At 31.3% G+C, this 22,523-nt stretch overlaps 1 protein-coding gene across 1 annotated transcript in view; it reads right to left on the bottom strand.

Moving 5' to 3' along the window:
- The window catches only part of LOC146541066 (uncharacterized), a 48,391-nt gene that overhangs the window by 22,560 nt on the left and 3,308 nt on the right, over positions 1 to 22,523 (bottom strand). The window contains exon 2 of the mRNA XM_085196511.1: positions 19,257 to 19,310. Coding sequence (XP_085052637.1) covers positions 19,257 to 19,310 — 54 coding nt within the window. The remainder of the gene's footprint in view (positions 1 to 19,256; positions 19,311 to 22,523) is intronic.

Below are 22,523 nucleotides of genomic sequence, written 5' to 3'. Positions count from 1 at the left end.
CTGACTACCCAACAGGTACAAAGCCTTCGACGGTACCAGTCTACCGGGTCAACGACTAAAAGAACGTAGATAATACGAATATGTCAAATTCACTTTCAACCACCGTGGTACGCGATACGCAAGTATTTGAATAGACAAGCTACACCTCAGCTACTAATGTTACACCTAGTGACCTGACATGTCTAAACTAATGAAAATTTACTATAAACTATAATGTGTCATGATAAAGTTAAAAAAAAGTTAATCATAAAGGATGTATGTATGTATGTATGTATGTCCCACACAATAAGTTTTTTTTGAGATATATTTTTATAAATCTTAGGATAACGGAGCCATAAAATCTCTCTGTGATAAAGATAATCGTTTTTCTATGTATCGCGCATGGCAAGGTAGGCAGAGGGAACCTATGAATGTGTTATGACTCCATTCCCGTTATGATACTTCCGTTTTATAAAACAATAAAAAAAACAAATTTAAGAGTGAATTATATATCCAGTAGGGTAGGCAGAGAGAACCTAATGTTACGACACTGCCTTTCCCACTTTAACGGTACTCTGAAGCTTTTTACTAAAAGCTTCAGCTGGTAGTTTACCTATCCTTATAAAAGCATTAAGTAAAGATATAGATATAAAAGTTCGACTGTAAAGGCGACGGATACGGATTCAATTGTTACTCGGAAGAATAAAATATTCTCAATGTCTCCAAATTGGATAGCAATGTGCGGGGAATGAAGTGTTTTAACACAAGGTTCCCACTGCCTCCCCTACTGTATGCATGTTACAGACTTAGTTTAATTTATTTTAAAATAAGGTAACATAAAATAGTCTTCAACAAATTTAACCAGCTTTAATAATTTCAAAGTCTTCGTACATTACCATTCTAACATTCACATTAAACTTTTGCGTATGCTATCGATCATTCAACTTCGTCACCGTGTACTCTGTAAACAAACGTTGCTTAGCAACGTCTCCATCTTTGTTAGAAAGAAAGAGAAACAAATATAAATTACAACGAGTGCGAAAGAGACGAAAACCTGAGCGATAATGCGCGCGCGCAGGTTTTATTTGGTGTTACGTTTTTATTAGGGATATTATTACTTCCTACGTTATTATGGTCGTAGTATTGAAATTAAAGCGTTTCCCTGAAGTCGTAAAGTGCTATTGGAAAATGTATTTTCTTGAAGAAATTGCCATTTGAATTGTATAGGGAAATTGTAAAGGGATAAAGGCAGAGCCTGTAGTATAATTTATGTAAGGTACGTGCACTATAAATGTTTAATATCATATACACATATACAGGCATTTTATAATATAAATCAGTGCAGTTTTATTAAAACATAAATATAAGATTTTTACTCATAATAAATTCTAATCTAAAATGCAAAAAGTATATCTCAAACTTAAAATCAAAACACAGACATGTCATTGCCTGGAGTCTGACACAGAATGTATAAAAAAAAATCAAAAGCCGCCGTCAAATATCAGCAAACACGTTCGAAAAGTAAACAAAAATTTTAAAAAAAATAAAAACGGCAAAGGCCCACCCGCGTTTCATTCTCACTTCCGAACGCACGAGTTATTTCAAAAACAAATATCTACTTGCAAATTGTGGTTTGTTTTAAAAAAGTAGGCCGTATAAATATGTTTTTTTTATCTGTTACCTTTTTGTCATGTTTAGTCTGTAGACATTAAGTCAAATATGGTCAAAAGTAAAATTTTGTAAGGATATGTGCATTTAATAACTTGTATGTTTTGTGCAGACTTAACATTAGAGAGGTACCTACTAAAGTTAAGCAAATAAGTATAGCCGTCTCTTTTTTGTACATTTTTGGCAAATATAAATATAATTTTTTTAATATTTATTATAAAATATTATTGTTTAAATGGGAACGAAGTGTCTTAAAACACAGGTTCCATCTATCTACCCTGCTATGTGCGAAACTCCCCTTTGTGCTCCAATACACTTATTTACATGTCTAATGCCAAATTGACTGTTCCAGATATTACTTTATATATTTAGAGAAATGTAAAGTACACAAAAATAGAAAACGCACAACTCTAAAAGCCACATGTCTTACGAAACGAAACAAAAGTATCTCCAAGATGAGCGATTGCATAAAACATAGAATATTCAGTTTAAACTGGCTACAGGCTATTTAAATTCATTTAAATCACAATAACATTGTATTTACTTGGTAATGTAAGAGACGGTTGCGAAAGTGAGATGGTCTCACAAAAGGTTTCTATTGTAAAAATATGTTTCTGTCACCTATGGTACTTTATTTAGGTGTGTGACTAAAAATTATGATTAGTCTTCTAATACATTCAAGTCTATCAGTAGGTAGGTACTATAATTAGCAGAGACAGAGAATACAGTGTCATGTGCATTCTCCGTCTTTCACTTTTTTTTTATGGAAAAGACAAGGCAAATGAGCGTACGGATCACCTGATGGTAAGTAATCACGGCTGCCTTCGATCCCCAGAGCACACCAGAGGAGTTACGGGAGATTCGTCTTATTAGAGTGGGGAATGAAATATCTAATAATTTAATTTCCCCGGTAATTTCCCCTGGTAACCCTGAAATTCGCCACTCAATGTCTGTATAATTGCTAATTGCTGTAGAAAGAAGAGAAAAGAGTGTCTCAAACACTAGTTTCGCAGGTTCTCTCTACCTCCCATCTCAATCGGATCTGTCACACAACAGAAAAATATAAGCACTACTTTCACAACGAGCAATACTTCAGTCAACTTCTCGTTTTGATAACATATCAAAACTCAACAGTAGTTAACATTCAAAACGTAAAAAGATCTACAAGTGGTTTACAAGATAGACCACTCTTGTTACGTCCAACCCGCATTGTGTACTTAATTTGTCCTGAACGAATTTCTACCACCAGGCTATAGTGACCTCTTTCTCTTTTAAAAAACTAAATAAGTAGAGACCAACTAAAATGGGTGTTTATGCACTAAACGTGACTCGCATACGGCCATTGATGATAATTTAAAATAAAAAAGAGAATGCGGGTCTAAACACCTGTCAAGTGTCAACCGGTGGCGGGAGGTTGTGTTTTTTTTTAATTTAACTTGGCTTTAGGACCTTAGCTTTTGAACTTTGTACTACATTGCTTATAATGTACACACCGGTGTATTAATAATAAAAGGATATTACTAACAGCCTCACGCTGTGTCCCGTATAGCAGGATAATCAAAGGGAAACTAGTGTTCAAACACTCCGTTCGCATTAAATCACTTCACACTACAATTCTGTAGGCATTGCGTGTTGAGTGGTGGAACTGTAAATGTAAATCCATACCTATATTATAAATTCGAAAGTCACTCTGTCTGTCTGTCTGTCTTTTACGCAATCAGGGCCAAACCGCTAATTTAATTGTGATAAAATACTCATAGAGATACTTGAGGGTCTCGGGATGAACATAGGATACTTTTTTTTCTCATATTTGTAATATTTTCGATATATACCCATATATTAAAATACTTATTAATTTGACATGCAATTTATTCCGCCATGTTAATAACAACCGTCGCGTTGCTAAGCAACGATTTGCAAAGTTTGTTGTTAGAAAACGTCACCCAAAATGAGCTTGCTTAACGCATCTCTCTATTGAAAACTGAAAATAATTTTATAAATATATTTAATAAATATTCGTATAGTTCAAGCGGGCGTAGCCGCGTTCGGGTCCACTAGTATTAAATATTTCACTTGTCGCGTTGTCCGCCTGCAACTACTTAAAATATGGTGAATCCTGATTTCTAAGAACCTTTTTATTTAACCCATACATTTTAAAACATATTTAAATTGAATTTAAAATACAAATATCAGAAACGATCAACGAGCCCCAAAAGGAAGTGTAAAATAAAAAAATATATATCTGGCATTCCGATGTCCTATCCAGCGTTGACACAACTGAGTCAATAGTTGAGTGCCGTGCAGAATGAAGACTTGTTTAATTTTGGAGTTATATTATTGGAATATTATACTTCTCATATTAAAATTTAGAACCTCACTTCAGCTTTCAGCTTATACGAGCAGCTCGTATAGCAGGGTAAGCAAGAGTTAGGCTAGTATTAATACACTCCGTTCCCCATGCACCCTTGTTGAGTGGAGGATTACTAGATAGAGAAAATGAAAATATCATTAATTTTACTTCAGATTTTAACAAAAAAATCTATCACATGAATATATTTTCATAATAAAAATCATCATTTTTTTCGCACAAACACTATAAGAATAATTTTTGGGTCAAAAGATTTTGCAAGCAACGCCAACTCATAATAACAAATTTTGCGAAACATACATACATATATCGAAAATCTTACAAAATGGTCAAACTGAAAAAATCTTGGTCAACGTATAAATAAAAGTAGTTTTAAATTTTTAATATTCTGTTTGAAATTATAATGTCGGTATATATAAATACATACGTTAAAGTATTAGCATATAATAGGGGTCGATGCTATGTTTTTTTGACCCCTGAAACTATTAAAGTATTTAAATATGGTTACGCTTCCGTTTTTGACTTTGTTGAATTATAATTAACTAGAATAGTAGAAAGCAGTAGTATTTAGAAATATTTTTTTTTTCAGTTTCATCCTTTTACGGCAGGAACGCCCTTTCTTTCCACCTACCTCTTACTTTATATCTTTCTTCACTTTATACCAGAATTTTAATTCCCCTGAATGGCATCGAACACACAATCATCGCGTTTGTAAGTATATTTAGAAGTATTTACATATATTATATTTATTATATGACACAATTATCACTGTTTAAAACTAACGACAAATTAAGAAAAGAGAGTGTTAAACACTAGTTTTTTTTTAATCTACAAATACAAGTGATGTCTATAAAACATTTTTACGCTATTTTATATCTAAAAGGTTTCCAATAATAACAGCGTTAGTTTTAGTTTCAAGTAATGTTACAGCCATGAATAATCGATCGATACGATAACGTATAACGTGAGCTAAAACTACATCAAGCAATGTTCGCTTTCGAATATCAATATATTATATAAAAAATTATAGATAAATATTTTTTTATATAGAATTGTAAAGTTAAGAATATCGTGTAAATTCCGCACTGTCGTAAGTGCTAGTTATATCTAATACAAAAAAACCGGATAAGCGCGAGTCGGACTCGCTCATCGAGGGTTCTGTACAAAAATTAGCTGTCTCAAGCTTTTTTCTGAAATTCAAGCCTAGCTTTAATACCAAATTTTACCCCCCTTTTAGGGATTTTTTTAGGATTTAATCACAAATGTATGGTTGTCAGATTTTTTCCTGAACTAGTACTAAGTACCTGTGGATGCTAGCTGCTGCACTTGATTGAGCAAATTTTCGAGACTTCAATTATATTAAAAAATTAATGCTATTAATATATAAGTATGTTTATATAAATTAAGTACAATATGGAAATTATTGAATTTACTCAAACAGCGAAATGGTGTGAGAAACGGTCATACAACACCGCTCACTCAACCGTACCGACGATCAATCAAGTTTGAATGTACTCTTAAAATAAACCTAATAATAGAAATATTTTTTTTAAGTTAGCCTAAAAAATTATAAATACAACCTATTATTACATATAGCAAAACTAGTCAGTCAAAATTAAAAAAATATATGTTTTTTTTTAGTTTCACGCTTTATCCCGCATACATCAGGATAGACAGTGGGAACCTAGTATTCCCCTCCCCAAAATCCGCCATATTTCAAGGATTGTACATTATAATTTCTGCTATTAATCTGACACTATAATGATAATGTGATTTTAAAACTAAGAAAAGATGTCTAAATTAAATAAGCCATCGTAAACTTGAGTGGTCTCGCGTACAGCTCAAAGACACCGCTTTCCTAGAACGTTTGTTTGTTGATCCCTTACTCAACAACTATAAAATAAGAATGCAAAGACTAGGTTTACTTTATATATAGGAAAGAAAATATTTATAATTGTGTATAGAGAAGAAATTAGATAATCCAGTGGTAACCGAGAAGACCGACGTAGAGAAGTCACTAGGTTCCTAAGTGCCTACTGCTTCAAAAATAACTATTGTTAAACGTCACCATATTCTATGTATATAAAACTATTCCGTTATTGAGTGACTTACAGACAACGCACAACCACTGCTCTTTGAAATAGGACTACGAAGTTGAAAAATGCCATGTAGGTAGATTAGAGTGTGGGGGAGCCCTAAGAGTGGTTTTCTCAAAATTCCTTCGGAAACGGGTCAAATTAGGATTTTTCAGTTAACGTCCACGCAAGCTGCCATGAGCGACGAATAGAAAAGAAAATAAATTAGTACATACTAAATACATGAAAAAAAGATTTCTTTTTTGACCTCCATGTATCTTTGTTGATGAAAAAATATAATAAAAAAATTATAGATAGAAAGATAGATAAATAAAAATATAACCTTAACCAACTTTACACATATTTTTTGCATATTTCACATAAAGCACTAATGACAATATAGCAAAAGAACATAAATTTTCATGAATACCTATAACGTTTAATATTATCTACCCCCGGTAAGTGAAACGTGACGGCGATAATGTATGGAAAAAACTTTACATGTCGCTCGCTAATGGTGGGGCGGGAATTGCGGTAGATAGTAACGCTTTATTGAACAAGTAGGTATATGGCCGCCCAAATCATTAACTATTGTTACCATTTTTTTATATATTCGGTGTTAAACATCGAAAATGTGATAATTTTTACAAAATTTGATATCTCGATTAATTCTTTTTTTTGCTTAGTTAGAACTTAGGCCCATATTTATAAGTTCTCCATTAAGACACTTCCGTTCCCTACTGTCATTTGAATTCATGAAGTATTGCGTGATGACTGGTGGAACTTAACGCCATTTATATTTGTCATTTAACAAATCAACCGCGCCCTCCTCTTTGTCGGCTATGTATTCACTAAAATCAGGAATCAATCAATCCTCGATTATTAAATTTCTTAGAAACGTCAACTTTTAAACAGATAAAAAAAGTTATATTTAAACACTTAACAGATTAAAAAATTAATCATTTTACAATACAGCGCGTTATATTCACAAACTCGAGAAATTATCAGAAACTACTCGCTTTGACAGATAACAAAAGATAAGAATAACGGTCATAGTTTCCCGCCTTTTACGTTATCTGTGTTTAGGTGTTAACAACTATCTATGCTCTATTTGTTTTTTTCTAATTACACTTGGAATTCATGTAGTGTTAGTGAGTAGGGCTGGCTTTCGTTACAAAAACTTTCTTTAGACGTATTAGCATTTAAATTCATATGGTATACTTATACAATATTTCTAATATTTCAAAGAATTTGCCATTTTTAAATTAACTATGATTTTTATATAACATTTTATACATTCTATCAAAATATGTATCTATTTATTACGCTTATTATTACTTTTTAATTTCACGCTCTATCCTGCACATAGCAGGGTAGGCAAAGGGAAACCGGGAATCTAAGGTTAACGTTTAAGATTCCGCTTCTGATCTCAACTTCCGAATGCGGCTCAACGCTCAACGGAGGACATGAAAATATTAAATATTTCATTTCCTTGACTGGGAATCGAACCACAACCTTTCGCGTTTGTTTGGCTTAACTGTTTTTGTTAATTTATCTACATAACTAGGAAAAAACATTTTTTCTTCGAGCCAACCCTACTGGAAGTGATAATGAGTCGAAATACTTTTTAAAAGCCGAGGTCGTGGCAATCTTGCGATAAATAGGTTTGAATCGTTAATTACGTACACTGAATATGCATGAAGGTTTCACTACAATTATTGTTAAACAGACAAAGATACTTAAAATATTAGAGACACGTACAGAACAGCTATTGCTATATTGAGAAATATTTAAAAAAAACCATACATAGGTAGATTTATCTATTATTTGTACTAACGTTACTGTACTTTTGGGCATTATATTTCTTTTCATAGGCAAAAAAAAAATGTGCGGAAATTATAGAAAATATTATACCAATGTATAATAGAAAATATGTTTCCAAACTGTATATAACTGTATTTCCTAAACCTAACTCTTTATATTTAGAGATTTTTTTCTTAATAAAAATATTTTTCCAAAAAAAAAAGTATATATATACGAGTATAAAAGAAAAAAATTGTACTATATATATTTTTTTCACCATTTTGAACAATAGTACTTACGATACGAGTTATTTTTCCGTAAAGAATATAATATAAAGTTGTTCGAGATAGCAACAATTATGTTTATACAAATTTTTACTTTAACTCTTGAGTAATAAAGATAAATTTCCAATAAAATTAAGAGTTTGATCAGCTGTATAAAGGTTCTTGTATAATAAGCACCTGATACAACACGAACTGGCAATCATGCGAGTTATATTAATTTATAGAAGTAAATGTAATATACATTCATATTTAGAAAAGACAATATCTTGCACCATTCTTTGTTCAGTTAAGTTATTTAATAATTAATAATTTTAAGTAATTTAAGTAATAGTTCTTTATAATTGTTTAATTCTTAGTGTTATAACTATTATTCGGAGACATTGATAAATAATATTTTAATAAGATCAGGATTGTTCGACCGGGTCAATGTATAACGTATGTGATGTATGTATGTACGACATATACGTATTATTTTAACATGATTTCTGTTTTAATTGGCGTTTAAAATAAAAAAAATATGTATTTTAGTTTGTCTTCTATACCAGCTATTATTAATAGTAAAAATGTTTAAATGTTTGTTTAAACGAGTAAAATATTCTGTATTTTACTCGTTTCTCTATTTTACTATCAAAGATTTTTCGCAAATCCAAACACTAACAGGACATTTACTTAAAAACGACCAAAAAATACGAATATACGCCCAAATTTAATACAACTAAGTAATATATTCACATTCTTTAGTTACCAGTTACAAGAAAATTAACTTAAACCGCTGCGGTGACCGAATTAGCTATGTCACTTTAATTATCACTCGAGTGACGTCTGCATTGGCGCGAAAAGATCCGCCATTTTACCGAGCACAGACAATTAAAACATGTCCTCTTTTTTTTACGCATCTAGACAATAGATTTGCGTGCCGTGAGGTTGTTTGAAATAATTTTATACTTCACAATCGTATATAATTGAAATTATGAGGTAAAATCATTCAATGTCAGACCGCTCCTTCGATTGTAAAATAAAGATATCGAGAAATATTTTGAGATTGGATCGGTAATTTAAAAATTGCATAATAATATATGGCGAGTTGTGGTATTCGATTTATACGCATCGTACGTAGTATACTTGACAAGAAACGTGATTCTATAACGTAATTTTAATTTCTTTACTCATACTCCTATGACGCAGTAGCTGTAGTAGCTATAGCAATTTGAAAAAGTTATTAGTCAGGTCGAAATTGGGTAACTAATACTTTATCTTTTTTACGGTATCTAAGTACATCACTCTTTGTTGCATCAATTTCATGAGATTCTGATTAGAATTTATTAGACAACGGCGGCCTAATAAATCATTATTTATGTAATGTAATAAAGCTAGAGTTTGTTTGAACTCCTCAATCCTAGGAGCTGATAGTCAATTTTTTTGCTAACTGTAGACAATGCAACATTATTAACCGCTATAAGTTTTAATTAGATTTAAATATTAAAATTTATATAATAAGTAATTATTATTAAGTATATTTTTAATGAAACCAAGGGATAAATGTAAATAATATGACAAGCATCATAAAGCAGCGATATTACAGGTCTTAACTAGTGATATTTAAAATATTATATAAGTTTTTAACACTAAACTTCACTACAGTTAGAAATTAACAGGAAATCAATATCAAGTAAATAGGGGGTCTACCCAACACGGAAAAACATGGCAAGGGGTCTACGACACAAAAAAGTTTGGGGAACTCTGCCCTAGAGTATAACACCAAATTTATAGCATTCAGCAATGATTTTCACAATAGACCACCCAAATTCTAACCTAAATCCTCATAAGCAACAGACATGATACCAACCACTGGACCAGAGACTCACTGAACTGTAACGTATGACTTTCAAACGCCTTTCCTAAATACGACAGCATTAATATTTAATTGTTCGCTACAAAACAATAAACCTACGCTAGTCGTGCTAAAACAAAAATCATCATTAATTTTATCGTATATTTTCATAGCTTTGGCGTGTCTTGCGCAAGCATCGTAACACCGTATACGGATACTATTTATTGATTTTTACCATTGATTCTAACCCTCCAACACTGCCTCTTAAAATGGCACTCAGAATCGTCGATCAGCGTATTAATTACAATTAAACCTTTAATAAGGGTTGCCGCCATTAATATAATAGAATCAATATCCTAATTAATTAATATAGACTAAATTTTAACTGATGTCTCTGGATGCGGCAATCAATTACATTTGTGTACTTAAAGAAAAATTATGATAATTGATAAGTAATCTCATTTGGCGATTTGGGCAGATATTTGTAAATCATTAATCCTCTCTGTCTGGATTGTTTATTTATTATACATATTAAAAAAACCTCCAGTAAAATTATTTTAAAAATATTATTTGCAAAAATAAATATGAGATGAAATATATATTTTTTAGTTATTTCTATATATATATATATATATATATTACAATCGATTTTGATAGCATAATATTAATAGTTTTTAAAAAATCGAGTATATTACATACAGTGTTGGGCAAATATAGCCTAGAATATAATACAAAAACTATCTAATCTTCTATAATAAAATTGACAAAATATCGATTTCCGGCCATCCGTCTGACCCGGGGCTTAAGCTGTTTAAGCTCTAAGATTATTAAAATATGTGCAAAAGTATTTTTAATAAATAAATAATAGATAAAATACCGCGACAGTATATGTGTTATCTATTGAGTTGACTCATATTCAGCAATATTATCTTTAAAGTAATGGTTCAAAAATATAAAGGTAATATGTAGTTTGCGAATCTTATTTCTTGTACAAATTAATTTGTCAATTATATATATATTTTTTATTATATATAAAACTCTTCAGTTACTGACAGACGAAACTAGGCGGAGTAGAACGCTAAAAGGCATGTGAGGGCCTTGAATGAACATTAAAAGATTTTTTGTAACTTCATATAGTATTCCGCACATAGCAAGTTAAGCATAGGGAACTTAGTGTTACAACATTCCGTTCCCATTAGACACTTTCGCTCTCCACTATCCACCGAATTTTGGAACCATTACATGTGGAGTGGCGGAATTCAACGCCGTTGCCTCATTACCAGTGACGCAATGAAAATATTAAAGTGCCCCTACACCAAGGAAGTGGCCTCTAGTAGAAGCACACAAGAAATGCGATGATTAATTAATTATCATCATTATAAAACTCTCAGATTACTTTTTCTGTAAGATCAACTCATGCGTATACTTAAAACAATTATACTAGATACGAAGAACGAAACAGGAACATAGCCTGATTTACCCATATAATTGATACTGCCAATGTCATACGTGCCAGAGTAGTCTTCATGCTGACCAAGTAATACATACCTATTACCTTTAAGCTAAACAAGTTAAGTATCTGACATCACGTCGTTTAACGACGCTACCGTTCTACTAAGAACAGTTAAAACTTGGAACTCGTTACAATGTAATATCAAGTATGACAAAATAGAGGACGGTCGCTACTAAGTACGGTACGTAGAAAAATTACAGTGTCCAGTTTAAAAAAATGCAGATTTTAAAAAAAAAAATTAAAAAAAAAGATTTTTTTATGTCAATTATATTTATAGTAGGTACCTATAGTGATTTGTTTAATTTCTCATCATATCCTTTGAGAGCGTGTTGATATGACGGATGCTGTATCTAATAAAACGTAATAATTACATCGTGATGTAGAGCCATAACGCTGTGACTAAACGCGACGGTAGTGGGTTTGAACTCGGGTGAATAATTGTTTTATTTTGAATGAATGTTTTCATTTCTTCACTATGGTAACGAGACAAAAGTGCGACGTTGAGTGGTTCCGCCAAGTTTTTTTAATTAAAACCAATAGTTTCTGAGATAGGCATTTTTGACGAAACGATCTCGTTAGCTTTATAATATTACTATAGAAGTATAGATAGATTGTATGTTTATTATTATTATTATTATATGTATAGAAGACATGGTTCACACTTCACGCTACGATGGCGATAATTAATATATAATATATGCAATATATATCTACATATTTAGTTTTACATAAAAATTGTAAAAAAAAATGTACTACGTATTAGGCTCTTCGAGGATAAAACTAGTCTTTTGTATAGAATCAGCCAGTGTTAAAATATTATTTTGTCAAATCGTCACATAGGTGCTACGGCAAACGTTGGTGCTAAATATCATGACGTTTATTAATCACATTGAAAAAACTTACAGTTTTTTTATTTACGCTGTAACTTACGTGTCTTCAAAATAATCTTTAATAATAAACATTAGTAAATCAAATAATAAATGTGTGTTATAATAAATCTCTTAGGGCTTATTTCTTTTCAACGATAATTCCTATCAAGAATTTGTTATTTTTAATGATTAATCTTATAAAAGAGCAAAAAATAACTATATATTATAGTATGTCTTTTTAAACAAGATAGAATAAACACAAAAAAAACTCTCACGTCGTTCTAATAACAACTTTTAATATATTTATTAACTAGTAATTGTCACTTATATATAATTTATACAATATTGGCCCCATACAGCCCTAGTGGGACACCAAGAAGAAAAACGAAGGATATACAATGTGTACTGTAAATAAACGTAAGTTAAAATAACAATGCAATATTTGCGTTTAACCGCTCCTTGACCTGATTGTATAGTCTACCACACAGGTATCTTGAGATAAAGGTTATGAAGCAAAAAAAGATCAAAAATTTGAAAAAAAAAATAATTGTTTAGATCTTTTTGAATATATCATATCTATTTAATGTTAAATAAAATCTTTATATTTCAAAATCATTTACAATTGCATAAATAATGAAATGTATACTCAACACAGTGTACATTTTAATTTCCATGGTTAATAAGTAGAAAGAAGGAAGCTAAATAGTACCTTAAGCCACTTGGTTCTATGGGTGTCTTATTAAAAGCAAAAGGACTATAAATTTGATTACCTTTAGAAATAGGCACAATACAAAGTTTAATGTTAACGTTTAAAACCAATAACTGCTAGTAAATGAATGGAATGAGCATTAAAGTTGTTAATTTATTCATAAAAGTACAATATTGTAGAGGTTCGTTGGAGGACACACGTAATGAGAATTAAAATTTTAATTTTTAGAAACGATGAGTTATTAGCGTACGGTCAGGGTAATATTCTTTTTTGCTTCACGCTGTATCCCGCATATAGCATAGCAGGCAGAGCGAAACTAGTGTTAAGAATGTCTTATTCTGTTCACTAGGCACCGACCAATTTTCGAGACATGCGTGTTAAGTGGCGGGACACAACGCCGCTCTTTGTCTTGTTACCTGAGCGACAAAATGAAAAAGACAAGTGACAATCGAACCTACACCCGTCGACTTTACAATCAGATGCTCTGGTAATAACAACACTTTTGATAGAGGAGTGGAATTAAGTAATTTGCATAGATGTAATCAAAATTAACTAAAATGCAGCAAATGACTTTAATCACATTTCATCCATGAAGAAAATGCTTAGATGCTTAATTTCTAGAAATGTGTTCTATGAAACACTGCCTATAAATGGAACTACATTTCTTCTACATTCTTGAGTTTCAGGGAAAATTTAAAATAAACTAAAGTTTTTAGTTTTGGACGTAAGGTGGAAAATTTAAATATTAGGATATTATGTATCAATGTTCTGATGATCATGGGGTTTCTTTGGATGGAGTACTGTCTCGGGACGATCCTGCCTTGGGATTAGTACATTTTATAGGTAAGTATGGCACCTCTAATAATATTTAACGAGCTAATATTATTCTATATCTATTATTCTATTAGCGCCAGATAACCCTGAAGGGCTTAATCGGTAAGTTTTAAACAAAAAAATATATTTCTTAATTTTCTTAACGAACACAACATTAGATAAAGCGTTTCAACAAACTCCTTGACTTTTTTGTTTGTAAGATATTTAGATATTTTATGAACATTTAAATACTTTTAAAGGCATATTTTAATACATCTGCAGTTCTCGGCAGGAAATTATTCTTTATGTGTGTCGTAATTACGATGATTTAACCCGAAACCTTGGTTATTAACGTTATGAATAAAATTATTGTCTTGAGGAAGGAGTGTGAATTTGCAATCTCAACCTTGCGATTAATTTAATATTATAAATCATCTTATAACTCACGAGCGTAAGTTGTGATGTTTGAATTCTTAGATTTATATTATTTTAAAAATAATATGTACTCATATGTATATTTACAATAATATATAATAACATTCAAATAATCTACTAATTTTATTGATAGATAAATACCAAAATATTACTTCTATAAAAAACATTGAGAAAATTTAAAAGTTTTGGAAAATTTAGGTTGAATTTAAATTTTGGTCTTACAGCCCAAAATAGAATTACTCTTTTCTGCTTTTTTATTCAGTTAAAGAAAGATGAACGCTTTCTAGCTCATATAAGTAACTAGTTAATTTTGAGGATGACAAGTTAACACCAATCTATTAAGGAAAAAAAAATGTTTTAGGTTTATAATAAGTTTACAACTATATAGCTAACATACATATCATACCATAAGGCTTTCAACATACATCATATATAACTTTATGGGCCATTATTTTTTATTATGCAGTACTTTGAACTAACACTCTTTACATAAACGTATGCATCGAGTGTTTTATTTAAAATGAATCACAGTATTATCACTGCAACGCCTCTCCACAATCCAACACTTGTGTATATATAACTAATTATTATGTTACTTAAAAAAGAAATCCCATTGATGCATTACGGAGGAAGTGTCAAAAGTGACATCACATCTTCAAACGTGACTCAAGTTAAGAAAATAAGTGAAATACAAACATTTGTAACCATAAATGTTAATAATAAAAAACAACCAAAAAGTCATACAAAAAAAACTCACCAAAAGAGGATATCCTAATTCGATAACCTTATTTGAACAGCACAGTTACCGAAAACTAGAAAAAAAAGGAATGTGTGTCCCGAAGTTCGAAGGGACGTCTTGACGTGGTGACGTCCAGAACGTAACTGAGCGTTGAGGCGGCGCCTGCGCACTGAACTACACGCCTCCACTCACACATTCAAATTTATGTGTGTAAAGAAGGCTTCGTGAAAATGCAAAGTATTTAATATATAATGTTGCGATGTCGTTTCAAAGTTTGGATGAAAAAAAGGCAAAGGAATATTTAAATTATGCATTAAGGTTGATAAGTGCCTTAAAAATGGCGCGATGAGAATTAATTAACCTAACAATATAATATGAGCATTGTATTTACGTAATTTTACGTGCAAGACTTTAAAACTTATACAACTAATGTTCATATTTAAATTATTGAAACAATTACACCTTGTAATACAAATATGTAAATTGTAATATTATCACAGGCATTTTAGTACTTATTGGTAGGTACATTAATTTCTTTATAATATTGATAATCGATTTAGGAGTTTTTAGGCATTTAGGCAAAATTATTTAATAACATGCGTTTATTGGGTCTATTTTTAACTGTATAACTTTGTAACTATGTATTGAAATCTAATTAATTGTATCATCGTGAAACTGGTTAGCATATAATCGTATCTATGAGCGCAAGAATAGGGGAGGCTATGTGGTCCATTCCCACCCTAGTATAATCTTGTGTCCACCCCACACAATAACCGAGAAAATATAATAATATGGTATGATCGAGCTGTTCTGAGGATGGAGCCAGAATATGAATAATGGAACTTTTCAGAGGTTACTAGTAAGGTACATACCTATTTCATTTTCTCAAATGGGAATCGAACCCACATCCTGTCGCGTTCACAGTATAATAATTTCTATTATTATCAAATTAAAAAAAAACCAGCAATAACAAAAAAAAATCTGAGGTACATTTTAAAATTCCACGCACCATCTCTAAGCAAACGTTCTAGACGTGCATATGCAGTAGGTATGCACAAATGCAACTACCTAAGCTGTGTTACGCTGCAGTATGAAACTATAATAGCCGTGAAACGACACAAATGTATGTAAAATATGTAAATAAGTAATATATTTTATACTTCTGTTGCCCTTGATTGTGTAGTTTTCAGGCAATATACTCGATATGTATGAAGCCATCGTGAACGTGAACGCGACAGTGTTTTGTTTATTATTTTTATATTAATTATTTTCATTTCCTTGCTCTCGTAACAAGATAACGCGCGGCGTTGGGTTCTGCCACTCATAATGCAATATTTCAAAAAATCAATAAAGGAATGGAATGTCTTATCACTAGGTTCCCAAACCTATATACAACGGGAAACTATAAAAAATATGGGAAATGAAAAGGAGCAATGAAAAATTTTCGAATATTGAATTCATACAAAAAATATTACTTTAATAACATTATTTGGATATAGTAAACGGATTTCCTCTGTATCTATAACTGTCATATCATTCTAAAGTCCTATGTTTAAATCTAGTCGGGACTAAGGAGTTGCTAGATTTAGCTATTTATGTAAACTTTTACGATAGTTTAGTTATTAATTTCACTCATGAGAATGTTTGTTTTATATTATAAAAAATGCCATTTTTAGTTAGGTTACATAAATTGCTACGACGTATTAAATATTTATTCCTTTACAAAATATTCCAGAAATGATGCAATATAAAAATACATAGAAAAATCTAAATATATCTTGCATTATAAACCTATAATATATCGAATATAGATAAAAATCACGGGTTTCTTTATTCGTCTAGTTTATTATAATAATATAATGTATACAAAACACTATACAGGATGCGCACAATGCACTCAATTTCCATACAAAAATTATTCCACCCGCCACGACCTATGCACTTGAATTTATAGAATCGATTATAAATGTACGTTTTCAACAAATAAAATACAATTTAAGGTGGAATAGAAATAAATAAATAATTAAATAACGAATGATAATTAAGGTCAAAGTCAAACAAGAAGTTACATGCTTCATTTGAAGTAGGATACAGATATGGAGATATGGGATATAACTTAATAGTTAAGTTATAATGAGCTTAAGCAAAATTTCTGATGTGGGCACCAAACTACTCTAGGATGGGCACGGCCCGCCCTACCATCCTTCCTACGCCCGTGACTATACGACAAATATTTGATAGTAAAAAGCCACCTTAAATATTTTATTCTGTTTATTAGTATATGTTAGCGGCAACAGGAATTCATCATCTGTGAAAATTTCAACTGTCTAATTATCACTGTTCATATATTTTCTTGACAGACACACAGACAGACAACGCAGTCAAAGTAATAGGGTGCCGTTTTACCCTTTTCGCACGGTACTCTAAAAAAGATCGTGTAATTTTGCAACTCAGATTTGTGATGACACAAATAAAGAGTTGAAGCCTGTTTTCAATTAATTTAATTAAGAGTTATTGTCTGTCGTGACGCGGGACACAAAAGAGAACTTGTAGGTTCGATTCCCACTGGGAGGAATGACAAATATTGATCGACAGTTTTCTTTGTGTACCTTGCAAAATTTGTCGCCCGTGCGTGAAATTGGAAATATAACGAAAAAAATTAAGATAAATGAATTACAGACAACGTGAAATAATTTTAAAAGTAAATTTTAGCATAATTGTTTGAACGTAGAAAAAAAATGCTCTTTCAATTTTTCATAATACATAATTTCAATACATAATTTCAATTTTTGAAAACTTTTCCTAAAATGAAAACAGTAGGCTGGAATTATTAACCTACAACAAACGCGACTACTTTAGGCACTCTAGGTTACTTATAGGGTAATTTCAATAATTTCAGTACCAAAATGAAATTAAATCTCAATAAATATATGAAAAAAAATACATTAAAGTACGTACCCTCGCAGCTTGATCACCAAACAAAGCCCCAAGCACGTTATCAGCAGCTTTTATATCCTTTATCATCACACAACGATCAATAACTTTATCTGCTTTGAAAGTTGTTAGAAATAACAATATGTTCTACTGCACAATGAATTTTATTTTCATGCGTTAAAGCTACAGAAGGGAATAAATTTGACTACTATTTGGAGAAAAATTTGGAATATGCTGTTAATATATATTACCATAGAATTAAGGTCCACGACCACCGCCTTCATACCTTAGACCAGACCATCTATTTTACCATAACGATGTTTTATGCCAAAAGATTTCTAAATTAATTATAAGTAATAGCTTTAAACGGTAACAGGGCTAAGCGCATCCGGCTGGTCCTTTAGTAATTAAACATAAATACGGGAAACACTAAATATTTACGATTCAAAACGATTGTTAATGATTTTGAAAGAAAAGAAAAAAAAACATCGATACATATCGTGTCATTTACATATAGAAATTTCGGACAAAAGGTCCCAAATCTACATAATTTTGTTTAGGCATTCGATAATATTATTAGATATGTGGAGGTTATATGTCACTAATAAAATTATTTGTTGTATAGAATATAGTAAATAATAATAACAATATGCGTCAGTATTCTTAGGTTCGAGGGTCGAGTTGGGTAAAATTCTATTTCCATATAAATACTACAATTATACAACAGATCCCTTTGCTTGCCTTTTGTTCACTAAAGAGAGAAAATGTATTTTAACTCTGTATCCCACATATAGCAGACGGAACCTAATGTTAAGACACTTCATTCCCCAAACATAGCCTAATATTTAAGACATTACGTGTTGAAAGGCGGAACCCAACGCCGTGTTTTATCTTTATAATAGAGAAATTAATTCATCCTACGAATTGTGCAAGTATTCAGTGGACACGCTGTGCCGCTGCGCCACCAGAGCCTTAAGTGTTTTCTTAAATAAAAAAAATAAGAACGGCTGAATATATGTGAGAAATTTGTACATCATATCACATCCAAGACTTTCCTCATGGCCAATTATGGAACCCGGGGATTACCTATATATATTTTATGAATGCATAATGTTACCTGCCTATGGTACCTACTACCTATATATTACATACCTTTATTAATAAAGATACGCACTAGTAAAGTTAATAAGAGAATTTTTTTATTGATCTAAACATAAAAATATATTAGTGACTCACCTCAGATTGCAATGCGTTCTGCAGTTCTTCGTTTAATTTTTTTAATGATGCAATCTGAAAAAAAGTCATTACACTTTTAAATATATAAAAATAAAAATTAATATTTTTCTACATTCTTATAGGAAACAAACTAAAGTAATAGTAATGAACTTTTACTATGAAACAGAAAACAAGGATATAGCAACAGCAGGGTTCTCTTTACAGTAGGTTCCATCTGCGTAGCCTACTATACCTATGTCAGATACAGCACTACAGATAGTATTTTTAAGCTAATGCGTTTAGCCAGACGCCAACTATGCTGCTATACTGGATTAGCGAGAACTGAGTGTCTTAACACTAAGTCTTTGCATGTTCTGCTATATAATTGTTTTAATTTTTATCACTGCGTTCAGTGAAACATACGCCAACTACGCTGCGCTTGCGCAATTGAATAAATTTGACAAATCTGGACAACAAATGAAAGTAAAAAAAAAAAAGAACAAATTGTTTCAAAATATAACACGGTGTTAACAAAAGTCCCTACAATAGAGGAAATCGATATATCGTGGATAATAATAGGTATTGAGTACACAGGAAAAGCGTCATCATGCTATGTGCATAGAATTAGGGCTGTCCACAAACTTTTCTCACCATATAAAAATATTACAATTTTAGAATTATTGTAATATAAAAAAAGGCGTTTGATTGGTATTTCGGGGGAATGATTATATTTAATTTCCTTATTCTGGTATACAAAGCGCGGCGTTGAGTTCTGCCACTCAACACACAATGCCTCCAGAATTCGGCAGAAAGTGGGGATCGGAGTGTCTAACTAAGTTCCCTCTGCCTACGCTGCTGTGTTCGGGATACAGAGTGAAGCTGATTTACTTTAATTTAAATGTCTGATGACTTCGATCTTATGATCTTATATTCTGTTCATTTCATTCATAAACCTATGCTAAATTCCTTCCTGATATTCTTAACAGAACTATTTCCTTTCAATATTAAACACAAAATTTGACAAAAGGTATATAGATAATAAAGCCTACATTACCTATATATACACATACATACATACATACACTGTATAATGTTGCAACCCTGCCAAACAATGTTGAGAACAAAAAAACAAACGAACAGCCACTTACCATGCGAATACATTCCACTCTGACCTATTGCCAGTACGCATAAATACTCACATTTAAATTTCAAAATGCGAAGAAACGTATCGTTACCTGCATTTCTAACGGCGATGACAGTATATTTAGTTCAAATATTATTATTATTATTAAGATTATTATAACGTACATTAAGTTATTTTATGAAATTTGTATCGCAGTTATAATTATTTTACTTTCAATGAAATCTTAACATAAAATATTGCTTTCCTGAAATTAATTAATTACAACAACCAATAATTTTAAAACAGTACTTTTTAAACATTTACATATAATTATAAAAAAATGACAAAAAAAAACTATCAAGCAGCATTTAAAGACCTTATATTTCACAGTGAAAATTTAAAAAAAACAAAAGTGTTTAGTCATTGACTAATTGCTATTATTATCTGTATCTGTCACATCGTCAGGTAGAAAGATATGGCGCCAAAATTATATTAACATAACCTATCGATTTACATTGAATGTGGGCCAAAAAATTAGAATGGCAGATTTTTATCTCACGTGATTGACGAATTGTATATTTTAGGGAGATCATTTGAATAGAAAACAAATAAATATAATATAGATGCGAAATGTTAATGCTGTATATGAAAAAATATTATCAAATAATGACTTATTAATGTAAAAAGCTTCTTCTTTTGTAAATAAGAAATAAGCTATGATTACATTCTCTTATTGGAAATTATAAGTTAAAAATAGGTTTTTCAGTAATTGTAAGCGCGACAGTTGTGGGTTCGATTCTCACTCGGGGGACTGATTTAATTTATTTTGTTCAGTTTTTCGGTTTGTTAAGTTCCACCACTAAACAACAAATTGGGCTGAAAGCGGGGAACGGAGTGTCTTAACATGAGTTTCCCTGTGTCACCATTATTACTGTGTCACATAGTGTCACCACTATTCTGGAGCTAATTTAATTGTTTAAAATGAATGTTCTTATATGTATTGACATCAGAGTGCGTAAAATAGGCGGTAAATGTTTGTTCAAATTTCCACTATCCTCGCATAAAATGTGTCTTTTTCAGTTTTATGCTGTCGATCCAAGACATTTTCTTAATTACCATTACGTTCAAGAGCGGAGAAATGATTATATTATAAATATCTCCTCTATTGGAAATCGAACAATAATCATCGAAACGATGACAGATCGAACTATAACAGTTAATCGCTACCTACTTCACTGCACTACGACGGCCTTAATGTCTACAAGCAGCGTAGCACATTTTAAATTTAAGTAAAGTATAGGGTAAAATTCATTTCCCATTTGTGGATATATTTTTTTCTCCCGGTTTGGTGACATAAAGCTATAAATCAAAAACGAAATGTCCTCACTTGATTTGCGCTCTCTACATACTTTTTATCGCCCATAGAAGTATTCAGAGAAAAATAAAATTAATTTTAATACAAATATATATTCTTCTAGTGGAAATCGAATCCACAACCATCGCGTTCACAGTCAGAGGTCCCACTGCAATATAAAAACATCAAATACTATAAATATCATACCACAAAACCTACATAATAAAAGAAAAGGTTTCATCTAACAAATACTGGTACACTTATATGGCACCTAACGTTTTAAACGAAACTCAGGTCCGCTTGCCTTATCAGTTATCAGTGTGCAAACACGATACCCTATCTACCCTACTAACGGCTATCCGTTGGATTGGTGGGGCTGGTTTAACCAACATTGAAAGCTGACTATAATACATTTATGTCCATAGCTTTTACCTGCGGCTTCACTTAGCCTAATCAAATGGAAATAGCTAAAAGTTGTGTATGACAATTGTTTTTAGCTTCCGCAGCACGTAGCAGGAAATCTCGGGATTAGTATTAAGACATTTCTCTTCACCAAATTTCGCCGAATTCTGGAGTCATTGCTAGTTGTGTGGCGGAACTCAACGCTGCACTATATACATTATACAAAATATTATACAATATACATTATACAAAAACAAAAATGCATAATTTTTGGTTTTGTGTATAATATTAGCTTTTTTTTTTCATTTCATAAAAGAAACATAATTAAACACTATTTTGTGACTCTATCTTTACTATACATTAATTATCTAGGAATACATCGTTTAGTTGAGCTGTAACCCCTGAATAA

This window comes from Heliconius melpomene, chromosome 1 (genome assembly GCF_056956725.1).
Source record: "Heliconius melpomene rosina isolate 202511_hmr_F chromosome 1, ASM5695672v1, whole genome shotgun sequence".
Taxonomy (NCBI): domain Eukaryota; kingdom Metazoa; phylum Arthropoda; class Insecta; order Lepidoptera; family Nymphalidae; genus Heliconius; species Heliconius melpomene.
This window is presented reverse-complemented; position numbering and strand designations above follow the sequence as displayed.